This window comes from Vanessa tameamea, chromosome 17, assembly GCF_037043105.1.
Source record: "Vanessa tameamea isolate UH-Manoa-2023 chromosome 17, ilVanTame1 primary haplotype, whole genome shotgun sequence".
Lineage (NCBI taxonomy): Eukaryota > Metazoa > Arthropoda > Insecta > Lepidoptera > Nymphalidae > Vanessa > Vanessa tameamea.
The window spans coordinates 5,392,460-5,414,169 of NC_087325.1; the positions used below are offsets into that span (position 1 = coordinate 5,392,460).

Below are 21,710 nucleotides of genomic sequence, written 5' to 3' on the forward strand. Positions count from 1 at the left end.
CTTTTTGATACAGATAAGAAATATTAATAAGCCAAAAGCAAAGAAGAACAGAGCTGCCAGCAGAGTAGCCGGAAATGTAGATATTTTTCCTTCAAATTTATATAAAAAGTTATAGTATTGTGTGATGGTTTTACATTTACGGACATTTTTCTGAGATGCTATTCTAGACTGTAATCTATCTCTGAGCCAAATGTAATGTAAAATTGTTCAGTGGTCAAAATGCGAGACGCACATATTATATAAATTTATTTAGATATATTTGATTCAGAGCTCTATGAATCAACATTTATAGTAAAATTCAATTCTAAATCAATTTTAAATACTAATCTTCTATTTTTTTTACGGACCAACATGATTGTTTTAGCCTAAACGTCATTGTTTTTTTGATAAAAAGCTTTATTTAATTAACATTACTACTGTATTCTTGGCTAATAACTAATATAATACAATAAGTTACTTTATTTTATAATCTACATATTTGTCTGCCCAGCTATAAATATTTTACCACATTACAAACTATAATCTATTGCCACCACACAGTAGTGCACAATATAGATTCGATTGGAATAGGGTATAGTCTATATTTAAGTAGGAATGAAGATAAATAAACCTTACTGCCTACGTATTTCATGCTATTTGCTAATAGCTCAGCTATAGCTAATATATATTATGATTATTACTAAACTTTTGCAAAAACTTTTTAAATTAAAAATTTCAAGCCCTATTTTGCAAAAGTTTCATTTAGGCGCTTTAGTTTTTCGTCCTTTCCATTGACGTGTGTGTGATTCGGAAATTAGTTCAAGATCGTGTTATATGCGGCAAAAATAAGGAGTAGCCTTTTTTAAAATTGAATGCTCTTTTTTGTTATGAACAAAAATAATATTAGGACTTAGTAAACAAAACAAAATAAGTAGACCGAACTGATTGCTTGAAACCAATTTAGTATTTAGGTAACTTTAATTTATACTAAGGTTTATTTTGTTTATATTGAGAAAAAAATAAACAGTAACTATTATATATACTTATAGATATAAATCCTGTAGTATCAATAATAGCTAATCTAATCTAAGCTAATCCATTCATATCCAAAGTTTGAAATAAGAGATTGATTCCAAATTCCATCTACTTTATAATTATAAAGTATATGGAATTTAGTATTGTGAATATATTTATAATAATTAAATTATCAACCAATACTAAAATTCATGCACATTTTATCGCAGCTCCCATTTACCGTATGAACGACGACGCCGTCTGACGAAGTTTATGACACTAGGTCACTTCTATGAAACTCATTTGTCGAAATCGGTTAACTTTCATTAAAAATTGATTCATACGTACATTACCTACCTCGGCTGATAATGTATTTTCGGTCAAACTCGTTAGAATTCCGTGCACCTATATAATAACAAGTACCTATATATTTTATAAAAGTTTTTTTATATTACGAGAAAAAGAGGTGCTGAAGCTCGAAGACAATATTAAACTATAATTATTCATAGACGTAATACTTATTACATATCTCACATGTCCATGTCATATGAAGTTTGCATGTTTCGATGTGATTTTTCTTGCATGATATGCAATATAAAATTCCAACATAACGTTGTTTTTTTTTTCTTCATATGTTATTAAAACCGACAATCATCGGTCCACCAATGCAGCAAGGTTTTTTAAATTACATACCCTACTTGGATTTTCTTAAAAAGAGTATAAAATGGTACAATTATAAAAGAAAAATACTCTTACATCGACTTTGATGTAATTACATATGAAAGATGAAGTGTGCTTAAACTATTTACATGCAGTCAATCCTTACTTAAAGTGACAACTGATGCATTACAAAGCCTTTTGTCGTCTTCTGAGGGTATGTAAGCAATGTAGCGTGCTGTTATACATTTTAAAAGGTCATTACAATTGTTAAGCGTGGTATTTAAATCTCGATTGTATCATGATTACACTTTATGTTACCACTGTCTAGCCGAGATGTAAATAATTTCGATTTATTTCAGGACCAAATGAATAATTTTTTTATTTTATTCTTATAGAGTCTTATGAATTTATTTATATACTTTTCAATACGATTTTATTATGTTTATTGCTTTTAGAGATATTATTAAAAAACTGTATTTTTTGCCCGCGTTTTGTAATTTAAAATTTGTAAGTAAATAATATTTTTAGTAAATAATAATCTAATTATTACTAGTAATTGTATTTTTATAGTTGGCGTTAAACAACTTATATTAATAGAAGAAATGCGTTCAAGATCTTAACTTTCAATATCAAGTGATGCGTATAAGCAGTCCTACTTTTCTGGTAGAGACGCTTAACTAGAATCGTCGGATGCAATAATGTTGATAAATAAATGTATACGAGTCACGGACGAGTAAACAGGACAAGGTAGGTCATACCCGGAGAACAAAGAGTAATTTGTGATTTTATATCACGATTTCACGATTCCAGACGTTTCCAGAGTATATTAAACTAAACTAAAATAGTATGTAAGCATTGAGTGCAGGTATTATTACTGCTTTACAATAATGTTTATCTATCTGACAGCCAGGGTTAGCTACAAACGTAATAATATATTTGAACATAATGTATTTCAACCAATTTTATTATTAAGATAATGGTCTAAATAAATACACCTTAACTTAAAGAAATAAAAAGATATAAGATGATGTTAGTATGACGTTTACACATTTTAATGTTTAATCGGTGAGTGACATAATTAAAGAAAATACTGATGCAAAAGTCTTGTGTATTAAGTTTTATCATACGATGCACAGTGCACATATCTTGTTTTAATATAGAACACACGCCCCCGAATCGGTTGCAAAAAAAGTGTTATTTTTCGAAAAAACAATTTAATCAAACATTTTATTTCTATATTTCAATACTAGTTGAACCTGCAGCCTTACCCGCTCTTTGTTTTTAAAACTTTAGCTATAACACACAAACCGTCACTCCTCATTTGACCCCTCGAGGGTTGAATATAAAAGTTGCCCGTGTCCTCTCTCTCTCCCTCTCTTTCTCTCTCTCTCTCTCTCTCTCTCTATGTCTAAACTATTTCCATACCAAATTTCATCTAAATCGGTTCAGCGGTTTAAGCGTGAATATATTAGGATAGATAGTTTCAATATAGGATACAGGTTTTAGTTAGTATTCGTGGTATTATGGTATCTGTTCGTTTGCGTAAACTTTTTTTAAAATATTCGCAATATCAGTTTTTATTCAAATCATATTAATATTACACTCAATATAATATAATTATAAGTAATTACTTATTATTTATTTCAATACAAATTTGTCTGTATCTGACACATGACAAAAGGCGGTCTTATTGCTTGGAGCGATCTCTTCCAGAACTACGTCTTCTACCTTTGGGTTAAGGACTTGAAGTTGATTAAACGGGTAGGAAAGTGTATTAATGTTTGTTCATATTACTTTAAATGAATAAATACAGACACGTGTATAGAATATATACATGTATATAATATTAATTATAACGAGGAAAGGTAACGAGCAGATAATATAGTTTTTTAATTATTTATTATTTATGATTTTGATTTGAGGCGGGAAAATTTATCACCTAACAGCAAGATGTCGCGTCATTCGCTCGGCTATGTAAGAAATATTAACCATTCAATATATAGTCATCGCACAAACTATGATTAATATAATATTGTATCTCTTATATCTGGTTCACTCGCCCTCCAAACTAGAACACTGGAGTTAGTCGTTAAAATAACTGTCGAGTATTTGGTACTTAATAGACAGGATGCACAAATTCAGTCAATATTTAAGTGATTGTCAAAAAAATACTTCAGCAGTGCTATTACGTAAGAACCCACTTCGTATATCCTTCCTGAAATTTCAAGTCTTGCTTATAATGATGGGGTATTTCGATACCTGTTTCCTTTTAAATAGAACTGACAAAGGAAGTGCCATTTTCATGCTATCAATCATGTGCTATCATTGCGATCATAAAATCAATCATCTGACACATTTCATTCTGTTATTTTGCTTTTTACTGGAAATACCTATTATTATTAAGGATTCATTAAAAATGACTTACATTCACTTAAATCTTCTACATGAAATTTTACGCTCAGTCAGAACCGGTGGTTTAATAGGATGTAATTAAGCATAGGAATTTCTTATGAAACATGAGCACTAGGAGAGGATTTTTCAAAATTAATCTCGTAAAGGGGTTAAATGGGAGATAAAATTTGCTTGGAAATTGGTCATTCCTGATGTTAGAAACATGAAAATCGGTATTAAGGACTTTGTAATATAGTCCTTAATACCGATTTTCACGTAAGATACGTAACTATTTCATAAAAAATTAAAAATTAATCACGCTAAAGGTTTAAATTAGGGATGAAAGTTTAAATAGAAGTTCGTCTTTTTTCACTGTTTGAAATATGGAAATCATCGTGTATAGGCTTCTGTAAATGAATAAAACAAAGATAAAGCGTTTTTGTAATTTAGTTACCCTTGAGAATGAAATCGGGGATGAAAATTTACATGGAAGTTCGTAATTTTTTAAGTTACAAACATATGACAATCGTTGTTAAGACTTAACTGTCTATAACTAAAAGACCAATGTTATAGGTTTTTCCGATAAGATATTCCATCGAGTAACCGGCCAGTATTCATAAGTCCTAATAACTTTAACATCTATATAATAATAATCTAATGGCATAATTGTAATGCAGAAAATAAACGATTCATCTTGCACTATATAATATATTATGTAAACCGATCGAGTGCTCAGCTAAGTGAAGTACGTTTACAGCAAACGGTACAATCTAGTATGCACCGTTACTTAATTATAGCAGCATAAGACTTATTACATTGCGTTGAGCTTGTCAATTTGTCTAGCAAATTCATACGAGAAGATATCTTAGATATAAATAAAACTATTTACAGCTAAGCATAATAAAATACATAAGATATTTGGTTATTGAATTAGAATTTTATTTCTTGAACTACTTCTATTTTCGAAAGTAATTAATTTCGTAGATATTGTGAAGTATAAGATTGTACAACTTCATTTCTACAATCTAAACAATAAGTTGACTTTGTAAGCCTGTTCTGTAGGTACCGCCCACTCATCACTTATTCTGACGCCAAATAGCAATACTTACTTAATATTGGTGTTTTCTGGCTTAGAAGGTTGAGTGAGCCATTGTATTTAAGGGTCGGTGCCGCGTTGGTAACATTAGGTTAACCTATGTTGCATATTTTTTACACATTTTTTGCTAATGCTGGGCCATATGGCACGGTAGCCACTAACAATGAGGTAGCCAGTTTAGCAATCCTATTCAAAAATTAAAACTGATCAGATATTCATAAGTAGGTAACGTTATATTATTTATACGATAAATATAATATATTTTAATATAGTAAGTAACCTGTAAACCATTCTATATTTAACACGCTTTTCTTCTTAAAACTTATATAAGTACATTTATTTAATGATTTGATGTTGTAATGATTAAATTTACATGACAACGAAACGTAAGATTGACTTTTTTTCATATTTTTGCGGATGTAACCTTTATCATTTGAAATCAGAGAAGGGAAGTTAGTTCATTGATTAAACCGAGACGATCACGCAGCTGTGTCTCAATAGTTTTTATCTTTTACTGTTTGTCTTTGAGAGTATTATAGACAATTTATTTGATTCGATAATTGTCACAATTAAGTAGATTAGACAATCATTCTAACAACATCTAATCAACAGAATTAGTACCTACTTAAAAGAAAACAGAAATCAATCTAACACTTATATGAGAAAATGTATGCCCTTTACTTTATAGTTCTCTGAGAATATTTTTCATAGCAAACATTTTTTTTATCGTTTCCTCTTTTCATCGGTAATGTTTATCGATTATAGTGCCCCCTATTTTATAAATAATCTAGTGACGAGTAAATAAAATGGCATATCAAGATGTCTGTTATGCATGTAATTTACGACCAATAATTTGCTTACAAGAGAATACGAAAGAAATTAGTTACTAACCATAAATGATTATTAAATCATGTAAACAAAGCGCAAATGTAAATAATTATGTCGTTTTATGACGATTTTATGATTATTAAGAATAAAATTAATCGCTGCTGTCAACAATCGCCAGCTCCTCTTGCTTGCATTCGACTAAATGAGTTGTGGTCAATTGACCGTAACTTAGTGCGTAAAATATTAGTACCGGACCGTGCGTCTATTAGTAAACATATTCGACAAGACAAAGTTCGAAATTGGTTAAAGACCCGAAAGTTATGAACTAATCTCATAATCTTAGCCATTTAAATGAAGTAGCATTCGATTCACTTCTCTCCGGTTCTGTTGAAACTGGGCATATATTAATAGTCTTTAAATGGTCAGGTAACTAAGCATAGGTACATATATTCAGTCAAATTAGTTTCTATGAATTCTTCATTCTCGGAGCTACTACTAGATATAATATTTCATTGCCACCGTTTAGCATTGCTGGTGCTATGCTCTTCATAATTTAGGTTGCGTGATGTCTGCTTGGATTTGTTGGGGATTAAGAACAAAACTGTCAATCCCAACCCAAAAAAACAGTCTAATCGAGAGAAATAATAATAAAATGCAAAATAAAAAATAAAGATGTAAAATTCGAAAACAAAGTGTCAATGTTCTATAAAGTGTGTTAAGAAATAGCCATAATATGATCTTATTAACTTAAAAATCTTTATTTTTTATCTTAGTCATTGTAATCAAATAACGACTAATTTTTAAATTCATTGTCAATAGTTTAGCGCAGATGGTTTAAACTTTTAATTAACCGCTCTAGACATAAACTGACACAATCAAGTGGACCGACAGCGGATAGATATCGTGATAGTCAGTTACTAGTAATTGAAGAGAGTAGTGGATCTGGTCACTTCCGTGTAAGCGTGTTTGTTTTAAGTGTCAATTCGATCTTGCGACATTATATACTGACATCTCGTTTAATGATAGTCCAGATGCTATGGATATGGTTTGCACCTGTTTGAATTGTAAATAAGTTACAGATTAAATCTTGATCATTATTATAATTGGGCAATTAACTTCTTTATTTGGGTGTCCAGTGCATTATTTTTCTTACATTCGTCTCTATCTTTCGTCACGTTTTCGTCTAAATTTAGTTTATTATCAAGCAATTCATCTCTTACACAGTTCATCCAGATCAAACTTAAAACAAGAAAAACAGTTTAGATCGATAAATAAAAATAAATATGTATTAATTTAAAATACAACCTTAACATACTTTTTATAATTAGTACTACTCTTTATCTACTATTGTTTTATGCTATATTATAAATAAATAAGAAAAATCATATATGTATTACGAACACCATGGAAATTAGTTAGCTTTTTATCGAGGTCCTGTTAAAATTGCATTCATACAAGCAAGCAAAATATTCGCTTGTTTAAAATTCGTTGTTGTGTACGGCCTTATGACAATGAGCTTAGCTCAGTTATCACAAGACTTGCCTAATACTTATCTAACAAATATTATCACCGATAACATTTTTGGGATCTTCTTTACTAATAGATAACGGTAAAATGAAGATTTAGGACAGCGATAAAAAGTTATAATAAGATACTTTCCATGATGTTCGTAATATATGATTTTTCAAATATTCAAATATTGAATATTTCATTAATAAGAAGATGAACTAGTGGAATGGGTTTTAGGCCTTCTCCTTTTAAGAAGAAGGCTAGGTTTTACCATACCGCTCCAATTCGGGTTGATAGATACAAATGTGACAGATTTTCAAGCGACTGCGCAGATTACCTCACGATATTTTCCTTCAATGCGAACCACAGTGTAATTTTACATTACATTAGCAGCCTGTAAATTTCCCACTGCTGGGCTAAGGCCTCCACTCCCTTTGAGGAGAAGGTTTGGAGCATATTCCACCACGCTGCTCCAATGCGGGTTGGTGGAATACACATATGGCAGAATTTCGTTGAAATTAGACACATGCAGGTTTTCTCACGATGTTTTCCTTCACCGCCGAGCACGAGATGAATTATAAACACAAATGCACATGAAAATTCAGTGGTGCCTGCCTGGGTTTGAACCCGAAATCGTCGGTTAAGATGCACGCGTTCAAACCACTGGGCCACCTCGGCTTTGTAAAGTTTGCTCATGTTATTAATTGATTAATAAACACATGATTAGCGACTAATCCAGAACGATATGTTCGTACAGATTGCCAAAAAATATATTTATAGCGTAACGTAGGATCGTGCCCACGTTTTTCAATTTAATTCACATAACTTTAAACCAAGATCATTGTTAACGTAATTTTCTCATAGTTATATGTTATAAAACGTCCTACATATTTCAATTAATGTTTTAAGCCGTTCCGTTTAAATTAAAGGTTTATTGTAGGCTATGGCATCCCGTTCAATTTGTATTAGGTATATTATTATATAATAATAAACATACTATATTATTAATCAAAATATTTACAATTAAAGTTTTAAACCATACTAATACACGGATATAGATTAAATAAAAATAATAGTTGTTTTTTATTAACTGTATGTTTTTAAAGTTACTACACCGATTTCGAAATCACGGACAGCCACAAGTTTAAAAAATGTTTAAAAGTTTTTGTTTTAAGTTTCATTAATTTGTTTAAATGAGTCAGTTATCGAATTGACATGTTTAATTATTTTCCTCACATTTCTTGATTTGCTAACAAAACGCAACAAAGAGTTCCGGTCTCGTATCACGTGGGAGTAGTTTTATGCATTCTTTGTGGAACGGATGATTCATTTGTTTTAAGAAATGTTCGTTATCTTGTCTTCGACGGAACGACTGACTAGAGTAGGTATTTATTTATTATTGAAGTGATTTGGAATGAAAGTAGAGCCATGTACACTTTAATTGTTTAAAAACAAAAATAATATTTTTTTAAACAAAGAACATCTTTGTGACTAAGACATTACTAAAAGCCTACGTTCCCTAACGGTTATCATCTTGAGTAGATTTTACTCTTACTCTTTCAATGTTTTATAAATATAAATACATATTTTGAACCCTATTAACCAATAGCAATTTGTGATTATATTTGTAATATAAAATCGATCTTATATAATATTGTAAGAAAAAAAGTCAATGGTATGAATTTCGTGACATAGCAGAAACCTGCTTAATGATAATGTGCCTACATGAAAGACCGTGTCATTGCTTCGAGAAACACAATCGATTGTGATCACAAAGTATTGTTGTCACGTAACTGCCTTGAACCTGAACCAGCATCAAACGTGTGGGTTTCTTTTGTACATGGTTAGTCGATTGAACGTTATTGTTATTTTTATTATACTTTGTTCGTTTAAAACTTCTACATTTTACACAAAAACGCAAATATAGAACTTGTTTTTTTCTCAGAGTACGTTTTTGTATAAAATAATGTTTATAAACAATTGACCATGTTAATAGACTACTTAATGTTCTTCATAGTCCTCGTCTATAGACATTAGTAATTCCAGTTACAATCTGTGAGCCACTAACAATACGATTGCACTGTATACATATATTCAGACCCGAGATGTTATCTTTCATTCGCTTTTAATTACAATGAGTCACTATTCTTACGAGAACTGCATAACAATATTTTAATACATATTGTTATTGATTGAATACGAGGAGGATGATTGACGAGCTTCTTCAGACACATCGTTATTTCGAAATAAATATTATTGAAATTAGTATTTACTTTCCACCGTCGTAAATTTTAATTTGTACTAAAACATTCTTAGTGTAATAATAAATGCCACTTAAGAATCGAATTAACGACCTTCGGATCACCAGTTAGCCATTCTATCGTCGAATAATTGAGAAATATATTTATTGCTTTACATTGTTACTTTGTCTTGAAAATAAAATAATGTAAGAATTAATTAAAAGTATCCTTATGTTTATTTTAGAATTTATATAACTTGTTACTCAAATGGTTTGCTAACGGTGAACGGGATCGTTTTGTGGTAATATTAAAACCGATATGTAACTATCTGAAATCTCAAGTTATGACCACAAACCAAGATATGTTTACACACAAGTATTATATAAACTTTATAAATAACAATAACAGTTCTCTCGTTCGATATTAAAAACTTTTATGTGGTTTTATATCAATACGATAAAATTCAATAGAGCGTACCTATGTCAAATTGCATGCATACAAAACTACTCATGAATTTCGAAAAACTATGGTTATTTCCATTTTCCATGATGTGATGTGCATTGTGAGTTTGCTGTTCCGGACTCGAATAACCCGAAAACTGTTTTATATTATAAAAAATACAAATTACGTTTGATGTTTGAAATATAATACAACTTTATATAGTATAATTTTAATTTTCCAGGAAGGCTATGTAGTATATTTTAATATTCTTTTCCATACATGGGACTGGCTTTGTAACTGTTCTTAATTTAAGATGTATGCAACATTGCTACTCCTGTATAAAAAGCAAATTTTTGTTTTCTTTAATATACATACCTATAATAGTTACTAACCTACAGTCTAATGGAAATGAAGTCCTAAGGTGAGGCCACACTAAATGGAACCGTACCGGCAACGGTGGCGCGGCCAAATATTAATTGTATGAAATCGTATGAGATAGAACGAATCACACGGCAATGGTGCGTCGTCCAGTTCAATTGTCGCTAGTATACTATATATATATGTAAATGACGTGACATATCTATTTTCAAGCTATTATTCGTGATTAATAACTCTATATAAATATATTTGAGACGCAATGTGAGATGATTTGCCAAAATATGTATTGATAATAAGGGTATAGATAGCGTCTGGACTGGTACTAACCAGTCTTCTGATGTTCCATCTACAATCAGCAATACTGCGTTACTCCTGTGACAGTACGTTCATTAAACAGGTTAACGAACGAACAGTCACAAGGTACATGACATCCAATATCCAATGGTTGGCATCGCCTGTATGAGGCAATCTATGAGCGACGGCCGGTGGTGATGAATTACTATCAAGTGATCCATTAATTTATTTCCCTTTTTCAAATAAACTTTTTAAAGAGTCAATATTTTTGTAAATTAATAATTGAAATCCATCTTGATCAGAGGTTGCCGAATAACAGCGGCGTCTCGCGTCGGATTGCTCCATTTCTACGTTGCAGTGTAGTTCCGCTTAGTGCGTTCTTACCTTTATTGTTTATCCGTGTAACTGTTTACTCGCCAATACTTGAACTGTTGAAAACACTATTTTTGCATCATTTAAGACGACCTAATTACGTGGTTTAATCTTTTTTTTATACAATTTTACTGAGTAATTATCTGAACGGTTTTTTTTATAATTACATTGTTCATTGTTTTGTACAAATATTTAAATTAGAGTAATGGCGCAATCCTTTGTTAAAATTAGATGATTTTATACTTACTTTTAAATACGAGTTTATTATTTTATTTTGTAATTATATGTAAGTTTGAAGCTCGAAAGTTGTACTACTTATTATATTTTATGAAACAATACAATGTAAAAACAGTACTACTGAATTAGTGTAGCGTTTGAACTCATTTTCATTGTAACATACCTACTATGATAGTTTCATCCTTTGTTACATATATAGAGCACACATTGTGCGAGTAATTAAAACATTTTTGCTAAATATTTATCTTTAGCAAGAGTTTCTAGTACTAATTTAAAATACTAGTTACCCGACCCAACTTCGCATGAGGTTTTTTTATTAGATTAAGCTCATACTAATGTGATATTTTTTTAAATAAACGAAAACAAATTTTATGCCCTTTGACACAATCAGTGTATATAAAGTTTTGAATTTGCTCGCTCGTATATACGCATATAATATATGTATATATATATAGGGTTATTGGTAATTCGACGTATTCCCGTTAGGAGGTGATCATTTGCGATAATTTTAACCCCCATATGCATAATGAAAAAGTGAACCATTTTTGTTCATATATATTATTATCTCCTTAAACTCTAAAATGTAAATGGATCTCTTTTCTAGATATGACTAGTATATTGTAGAATATAGTTGTAGTAATGGTACATAAAAAGAGCAATTAATTATTTCTTGTAGTTGCTCGATTTTGTAACGTAGAATTTAATAAGATCTCATTAAACGGACTAACGTCTCTTGTGCTTATAAGATTTAATTTTTTGTTTAAGTATTGTTTAGGTCATTGCTTCCAATTTGTAAATAATTTATACTTAATAATTTATTATTCGCATATTATAATGCAATTGTTAGTTTTCGTACAAAATATCCCACCGATTATATGAGGATGCATAAAGTGAACGAGGTCAGAATTTTGAATAATTAAAAATTAAATATTTACATTGGACTACGTTTTATCGCTAAGATCAAAGACATACAGTAGGGGGAAGTTTCGCTTAGTGACTATTAATAACATGACATTGCGTATGTGGCTGCTATTGATACGTATAAAATAGGACGATGTATGATTTAGTCTTTAAGTGAAAGCATTTCTGTTTGATTCGTTTAAAGGAAACTTACCGTAAACATTCCTTGCATTCGACTTATACATAGGTTTATTTACACTACATAATTTTTAAATTCATTCATTCATTCATTCAATATACTGTGCAGGAGATGCAATACGGGGTGCCGCACGTTGGGTGCCTCGCCGAATAGTGTCAAGTCTTGGACCATAGTTGAGGCGTTAGGGCCTCTTAAAAATATCTTGTGGGGGAGATCACCAGAAGACTGCTTCCACCCGTGCACTTGTTATGCTTTAGACGGAGATGCATCTGTAGGTACTTACTACCTCGGAATATAGAGGCTGAAGATGCAAATAAAAATAAGTTCTTAAAAGAAAAAACAGAACTGATTTACTTCAGCTTCCGATACGAATAAGTATAACGATATACTGGGACTACTCGTAAGTATTTATTATCATAATTAATAAATAAAATATTTCTTAATTCCTATAACTAGATTTAGGTTTCACGTCATAGAATAATTCCTTTCGAGATGTTCATAGTTAAAAGTTTAATATAACAATTTTGGGAATATGTATTTATTAGAATACATTTTAGTCTGCCTCTGGATTTATTGAGAATATTTTTCTTACAACATTTCAATTATAATCTGAAAATATCGTTTATACATTAGTATCTAAAACGTACTTAGAGTACGATTTCACGACTTCAAATATATAAATATACCTTTATATGTATATCGGATCCCGTCATTAATCGAATCCCTAAATGAAAGCAGTTGGTAAAAGGAAGCTAAATCAATATTCTGCGTATTGAATAACATTAGCGGGCCATTACAAGGCTTTGCAGAGGATTAAAATATTAAGTGTCGATAGTTACGTACGTCGTACCTTCCGTTGGGCGCGCAGCGGAAACGAGCCTCGTGACTCACATGAGGTGCACGTAGGGCGGCTACTATTCATAATTTTAATCCAGGAATTATATTCCTTAATACGATGTTATTAAACACTTCATATATATAACCAGTAAGTTATAATCTAACTAAGTGCAAGCGTCGTTGGCGGTTTTCACGGCTGGATTGCAAAGACGCAAACTTGTATTAGTAACTAAGGTAGTTATTAAATAATATTGCAGCCATGCACTGATATTAATTAGTATATGCTATATGCGATTAATTTAATTAATGAAAATAATTTAACAGAATCACAAAAATTCAATATTTAATATACAAAATAGAAAGTCAATAAGGCACGCATGCAAAAGGCTATGGATACCTGGTTATGTTCTTATATTTTTTATAAATCTAAGCAAAAAGATTCAAATTGTAAACGAAGTCAAAAGAATAATGAATATTATCACAACAGAATATAGTAATATTGAAAAAAAATATTTATTGGTTACGCTGCCTGTGATGCCCGAGACATCGATCGCTTTGTAAATCTTCATAAGTTAAAATCATATCCATGCAAATATAATGAGATGGTCACTCTTGTTTTTGCGCCAGTCATTGGCCATTGTCTACCGCGCGCATCATAAACTGTGACCGACCATTTGTGCCATATAATAAACACGTCACACACAAGTACTAACACAATAGGAAACTTACCATGATATTTATAGTAGAAAACTCAAACTATAGGCGTATGAAACGTTTTGAATAAAACTAGTTACATAATAAGTAACAACAAATTATAATTAACACTTATTCCCAATAACAATATTGTTTGTACCTACTACATACAGGTTTACCTTCCTTACGATTTTATGTGTACATGTTATTATAGTTTGCTACTAAAAAAAATCTTTCGGATTACGTATAACACTAATAAATTTAGGCGCTGAGCAAAGAAGGTTTATACACTACGCTACTTCAATTCGAGCTGGTGACATACGACATATGGTGAAACTTTATACGATATGGTTGTAGGTTTACTTACAATGTTTTTCTCAACAAGTGCAAGATTTATAAAACCAATTGCACACTTGTAAATTCACTGCTTGCTCGGAGTTAATTTCAAAACAGAGAATGACAGTCGTTCGTCGTTCGAGATAAAGGTTATATTAAACAAAAAAAATAAATTAAAAGGAAAAGTGTTAAACAAGTCTTTCATCTGGTCGTAAAGTATTGTTTTAAATTTTTACTAATATATCTATATAGACAGGTTCTGGTATTTTGTAACATACTACCAAAATTAATTTAAAACCGGTACATTTTGGACTTTAATTTGTTAGTACTATTGTAGAACGTAAAAAGATATTACGTAACTAGTAATTTAAAGTAATATAGCTTAGAGCACTCATGCTGTTTGATTAGATGGGATTGGTGTATTTCATTGATTATCGCAATTATTCATGTGAAGGTGATATTATCACCTATTATAATTTTTAATTTGAATTTTTGTAATTCGATTGTCTTTGTCATGTTAATAAACTACAAACTTCGAATTAATATTTTAATATGGTATCGATATAATATTTTTGTTTCAACCAACACGAATTTGTTAGTGATTTTCTAGAAAAGTGCAAATATAAACAGCCCCTTTCATTCACAAACTTTAATTATTAGGCTATTTATTATGTCATTATATAGGTAAATTGGATGTATATATTGGCATCAATGCAGAAACTCTTGTATCCATCGTGTGTTGTTAACACTCACAATGCAATTTTCTATCTGTAGAAATATACCATTAGATTTTTAGTGAATAAACGCATTGTCATCGTGATTTATCGATATTTTTGTTAAAACATCAAATGTTTTTATATAGACTATATATCGAACCACTAAGGTAACATTTTTTCTAGTCTCTTTGAAGCTATAGGCAAATTATTATCAACGTGTTCGACTATTTTTAATTCATGTCCAAACTAAATGTTTAACGTTGATAACTCAATGTCGTAACACGCTTTATCTTTAGTTATGTTATTACGTTTTAAATAACAGCTTAGTGGTATAGTATAATTAATAATTATTGATCGAAAATTAAAGTAGTATTCACTACATAGCTTTCATTGTAAAAAATATTTTTTTGTATCGAAATAACGAACGATTATAATCGATTTTTATATATTTGTTCAAATATAATGACATGACATATATTTATATAAATAAAAACTATATTAAAACAAAAATATTTTTATATCCATTATGTTTATTCAAAATATAATATCAGATACGAAATATCATGTTGGACGTCGATATATTCAAGGACGATATAAATAATATATCAGTGTCATATTGGAAATTGTTCTCGATTTAGTAATCTCATTTAGTGGACGGACCAGTACAAACTAAAATTATCTTGTTCTAAGCATGTTCGAAGAGAGCATTTGCACACGACAGGAGAGTTAACGTATAACACTTTAATAGTTTATTTCATTTTACATTACTGTCGATAAAAATACATAAGTAATACTGTTTTTCTAAACATGCACCAAAACATTTAAACTTATCAATAATATAAAACTAGACATACAGTTATTTTACAATGTTTATATCCAAATTAAAACTTACAGCTTAAATAATAGTAAATGCGCAACAAGCCTCGCAAAATTATCAAAGCATAATTACCTATCTACATTTCTTCTTTCCGCCTTAGTCAAATTATTGTCATGAGTCTTACGCAAGTGATAATATAAGTAGTTACACATCAGTTAAAACTACAATTAGTGATGAAATAAATATAATATGTGAAAGTTACATGGAATCATTTCATAAGATATGTCTGGAATGATTGGACTTGAAGTAATGAATTAATTTAATTACAAAATATCAAAAGTTTTAACCGTTATTTTTGCTCGTCCGACATCGTTTTGGCGAGAGCAGTGGATGAGCTGTTCTACTCTTTAAAATATGGATGAATCATTTAAATTTAAATGCCACAGTGCGAGGTTAACATTAAATTTCGATTGATCGAAGGAAAAATAATTTGAAAGGTATGTTCATAAAACTTAAGACCCAATTCAATGTAATGAAATAATGTTATTATTGAATATATTTCACTTTCGAATTTGGTTTGGTCCATACAATGCAATGTAAAAATAATAAATTAGTAATTCACTTGATATCACAAAATGCATGCACGTAGCACATACACGTGAGTATGAATCGACACGCCCCGATGGCGGCCCGGCATAGCTGTCCAATGCATCCACGTCGGATCACACGACTTAGTCAATCTTTATCACGAAGTAACTCAGACTTAGCACTTTTTTCGCTTCCATTAAATGAAAAGTTGGGACTATCTTTTTGTTTATACGCTTTATCAAGTTTGGCAGCGGGGAGATCGTTATCTACTGGAGCAGCTGTTCCTATTACGGGCACTGGTTTCGAATCTATATTTTCACAACGACAAAATTCCTGAAGCCAGTATTCAGAGTTGTAGGAGGGACCTTCTCCTCCTAGCTCTGCAGGTAAAATATCCAACGGCAGTGAATCGTGTAATGTGGATAGATTATTTCCATGTAACATTATTCTTTCCCGGGTTTTTGCTTTAAGATAAGGTTTAATTACTGCGAGTGCTGTTTCCACATACCACGGTTGGCCGATGAAATGTATGCTTTTAAATCGCACAGGCATACTGTCTTGCAAACAGTCAATCATCATTTTTAAAACTTTAGCTTGTAAACTACACGATTGCTTAAAAGTAAACTCTGTCCAGTCAACAATAATAACATATCCGTTGGCTTGATTTTGTGATTCGGTAAGGGTGCGTTCCAAAGTTAGAAGTAAGGCTCTGAACACGGAAAGTAGAGGACACGCATGTGGAGTCCAATTAGAAGCAAACATGAGGAGCACACAGCGACCGCGACGGTCACGTTGTGCTAGCACGCCAGGCAATCCATCGGCGAGAGCGCGTAATACACCTCCGTCTGCTGTAGCCCATAGTTCAGGATGTTCCCTGCGATGTTGATGATATCGTACTAGTAACTCGAAACTTTGCTGCACATCATGCTTTCGTGCGTACAAAAACCGCCGCAAGAAGTTGTCGTCTTGACAACGGCTTTTATCGCGAAGGGCTAAGTTGAGACTTGAATCGACTGCTTCTTTAAGGCCATCGAGTGCACGTTGTCTATCACTATCTGTAAGTCTTTTTCTAGACACGTCACAAAGGCGTTCATTTTGCATCTGGTGTAGTCTCCAGTCGTACTCGACATACTCGTTCATTTCTGGGCTTAATATGAGTCATGCGTCCTTTCACTAATGTATCGGTGTGTTGCGCGCGCGCCGCCTAGAGCTCGAGGCCGACTGCGCACTGTGTTCGCTCCGCGCGCCGCCGCCATCACGGTCTGTTCATTAAACCGCACTATGCTGCGTTTACACTTACTTGACGTTCAACTTGCTTGTTAAATTTATGATATACTAAATTTTTCATTAAATTTTAACATTGAGTAATGGTATTTCATATTCATCTAATAAGTATAATATTTTAACATAAACTGATTTCAATAACCAATTTACTTATATAAATTTTAAAAGTGTTATAAAGGAATTTTAGTTTTACAAGTTATTTCCTATCCGGTTTATGACAAAAAATTGTAATTGTATTCTCTTCCTAAATTCATAATGCACAATTGGCATCGTGCTTATTTTTAATATTCACTAATAAACATACTTTTTAAAAATAAATTTTAGATGCATTAATTTTAGATTTATACAGGTGTTTTGTACTTCTTTAATTGTTTTGTTTACAGTATTTAGTAGTTTGGTCTTTAGTTGAATATCACTTTTTTTTACTTACATTTTTTTTATATTGTGGTTATGTGTATTATGACAATATACAATTTAAATTACAATTTCATTTTATTGAAGGGGCTCAAGTTGAGCAAATAACTTCCATAGCGTAAACGAAGCATAACTTACTCAGGCAAAGCGAGTTATAAATAAAAGAAAAACTGAAGGTTGACTGTATACCGGTCAATTGGCTGGCTGGTTTCTGCGATGACGTCGGCAGCGCGTGCGAGACGCATTCACGCGAGTAAGCAGGACAGCACTCTGCATTGTATACCATTATTTCGATGAAGCCTTATAAGTGTAGCATAAACGGATGACCGAAAATCGTATAACGTCCGCGCTTTGTTCACTTTATCGTACACTTCGTAACCGTAACCGGTAACCCATAACTCCAGCAGCATGTAAAGTAACAGCATCTCCATTTTTATACTTTGATAGACAAATAAGTACACGGCATAATTATGATGCATTAAAAAAAATTACGCTCGAGTTCGTAACATATTACAATTCCGGTAAATTCATTTAAAATCTACTCGGTATATAAAATTCGGAATATTTAATATTACTCTACTCGAATGTACACAACATTTTTATCTTGTCTATGAATAATCGGTATTGTGTATTTGATACTTTATCATGTATATAGAATCATGTTTTGTTTATTAACGAGACTTTCATAATTTCTAGTAAGTATATGCATACGTCATAGCCCTACGTTAGACATCAACGACCGCAAGCTCTATCATAATACAATAGCTATGACTATGTATTCCTCTGGGTTCACTTTCTCTTTGCAAAGTAGGTCTTTTCATATTAGGATTAGCAACGGCTTGCAAGCAACAAGGATGTGTAAAATATTCCGGGTCGTATTAAAGAGAACTTACTCGTAAAGCATAATTTGATCATTATGTCACATTAACCGAACATAAATGTTCGTCGTGCTTGATGTACAGGGGCAATGACTTTTAAAAAAATAACCGTGGCGTTGCATAGCATGGTCGTTGACTCGTTGCCCCGTGCACTGACTAGGCTCGAGGTGCCTGGAGTAAAAATAGATTTATTCCGAGCTTCAAGATGCGAAGATTGTATCCCAACATGCCCATACCACCTTAGTATGTTGTTACACGCAAATGGTGATACGCATCGTTGTAGCGTTGCTCGACTAGACTCGACAAAAACGTGATAAATTGCTTTGACATTCATGTCAAATGGAACGCATACAAATGCCAAGCCAAGATTTTCATTCCTATTTTTAAATAGAAAACTGCATTTAACAAGTTCGATATATCATTAATTGCTTTGCAAGATGATAGATATGATATAATGTATATTTATAGTTATCAATATAAATGTTCAAATTCGTTCTGTACTGTTTCATTCTGTGAACGTTTTTTATGTCGTTATGTAATTGTTAAAACAGGAGTAGTATATCCTTACGAATATATCCTTATTACATAATAATCATATTTTAGATATAGTTCGACATAAAACGATTACAGAGTACTATTGAAATACTATTCACTTGTCTAATATCGGTCCTGTGTTATAAAACTCTCATCTATCATTAAGCAACTATGTAGGTCCCAACTTATAAATATACATTTGAATATGAAACTGGAACTAGGGTGATTGGCAATCGATCTCCATAGATAAAATAATGATAACTTATCGTAGTATCTGATACAGCGCTATAAGTATGCGTAGGCACACTAGTTGCAGAACTAGCGTAATATGATAATGAATAACATATAATATACTAGTTTATATAATAATGAGATGAGAACCAGTTATATACATATTTAAAAATACTCATCTTTTGCTCGTTGAATTATATATTATAGAACAATATAATAATCATTAAAAAAGCAGCTTTGATGGACACACAGGTGGCTCTTGGATACCTCGTTAGTCTAGTCGTTAGCATGTGTAGCTTTATCAAGAATACTCGGTTTCGCATCCCAGATCAGGAAAATAAAATCTACCTGATTTTATTGTCAAGTAATTCTCAGTAACAACCAGGGCAGTGTTGCCTTGCCTCAAAGAGCAAATAAAGCCTTTTGTCCTGCGAATGATCCCGCTCCGGTCGGAGTTTGCCATCCCATTGGAATATGAGAGTGAAGTAATAGAGAGGGCCTTAAAATTTCCTCACACAGGGCTACACAGCTGTGTAATGGTCGCATGGCAGGAGAACATTATATAGCCGAATAAAAGGTGGCTGGCACATGTAATTCAGTTTGTGATGACTATTCTTCAAAATCTATTACTACTATTTGAATTACATATAAAATATATAAATTATTAGGTCACAGAGCTACAGTAGCCTATTATAATTAAGTTAGCATTTGTAATGTTTAGCTGTTTTCAAGATTAAAAAATAATGGTTGATTTGGTATAGATAACTCGCAAATAGTTGTATACTATACTTATTAATTTAAAAAGAGTCAGTTATTTTAAAATCACAGATATACACTTTATTTATTTTTTTGAATAGATTCCAATCACACGAAATATAAAGACAAATAAACAACTCTGACATTGAATTGACATGATATTATAATATTGTATTCTTCTTATCTTCTTATTGAGTTCTTGAATAGTCTGTGGTATTTAATTTATCGCAATTTTGGAAGTCAAATTAAAACGGACATACGTAGCTAAGTAGAACAGTGTCGTATTATAAATAAAGTAAAACTGTTTTTAGTGGAGATATATCTGAGCTAGACAGATATTTAGCCATTATATAAATCTAAGATATTTTTGTACCTTCTGACATTTAAATTGTCTCTAGAAATATCGTATTTACCTACACAATAGTGCGTTAGTTACCTATATTCTTTTTCATTGCTATCAAAAACTATCATATTTTAATACATAACTTGAAAAATGTATTTGAAATTTAAAGTAACTAGAAACGAGATGTTTTCATACGATGACGTTCCTTTTAGTGCCAGTCAAAGTTTAGGTTTGAGCTAATGACATTTGTGATTGAGTGTTTTCAAAACACCTGGCCCCATGCCGGCGCGGCGCCCGCGCAGTTGACGACCGAGCAGCTGCAAACGGACTGGAACAACTTCCTAGTGGCCGTTAAACATATATATTCAAATTTAAACAGATATGTAGCAAACTAGTTTTATATTGAAAAAAACAAGTTTGATTTTTTTTTAAACGAAAATAATATGAATACGGAAATTTTAAGAATCTTGAGCGCTGATCAGGCCACATTTTAAGATAATAAACACAGAGATATATTAAAGCCAGTTTTGCTATGTGATCAGTGACATTTTTTTTTCTTATGTGTTTTTAAACTTAATACATGACAATTCTATATAAGTATAATAAAATTGTGATGTACCCATTTGTTTAACTTTATGAGAGCTAGAATAAAACTTTTCTTTCATGATCAGCATCTAACTCCATAGCATTGACACGTGAACGTAATAAGCATTAATATTCAATTTTTTAAATTAAATATAGAGGC

General features: G+C 31.4%; 1 protein-coding gene across 1 annotated transcript; it reads right to left on the reverse strand.

Moving 5' to 3' along the window:
- Positions 1 to 15,632: 15,632 nt before the first annotated feature.
- Positions 15,633 to 17,767, reverse strand: LOC113400275 (clavesin-2-like). Its single transcript, XM_026639796.2, has one exon. It carries the CDS (start codon positions 17,663 to 17,665, stop codon positions 16,673 to 16,675), a length of 993 nt encoding a protein of 330 aa, XP_026495581.1. The 5' UTR covers positions 17,666 to 17,767; the 3' UTR covers positions 15,633 to 16,672.
- Between the last annotated feature and the right edge of the window lie 3,943 nt (positions 17,768 to 21,710).

Coding starts and splice junctions, on each gene's coding strand:
- LOC113400275 (XM_026639796.2), bottom strand. CDS start 17,665: ATGAACGAGTATGTCGAGTACGACTGGAGACTACACCAGATGCAAAAT.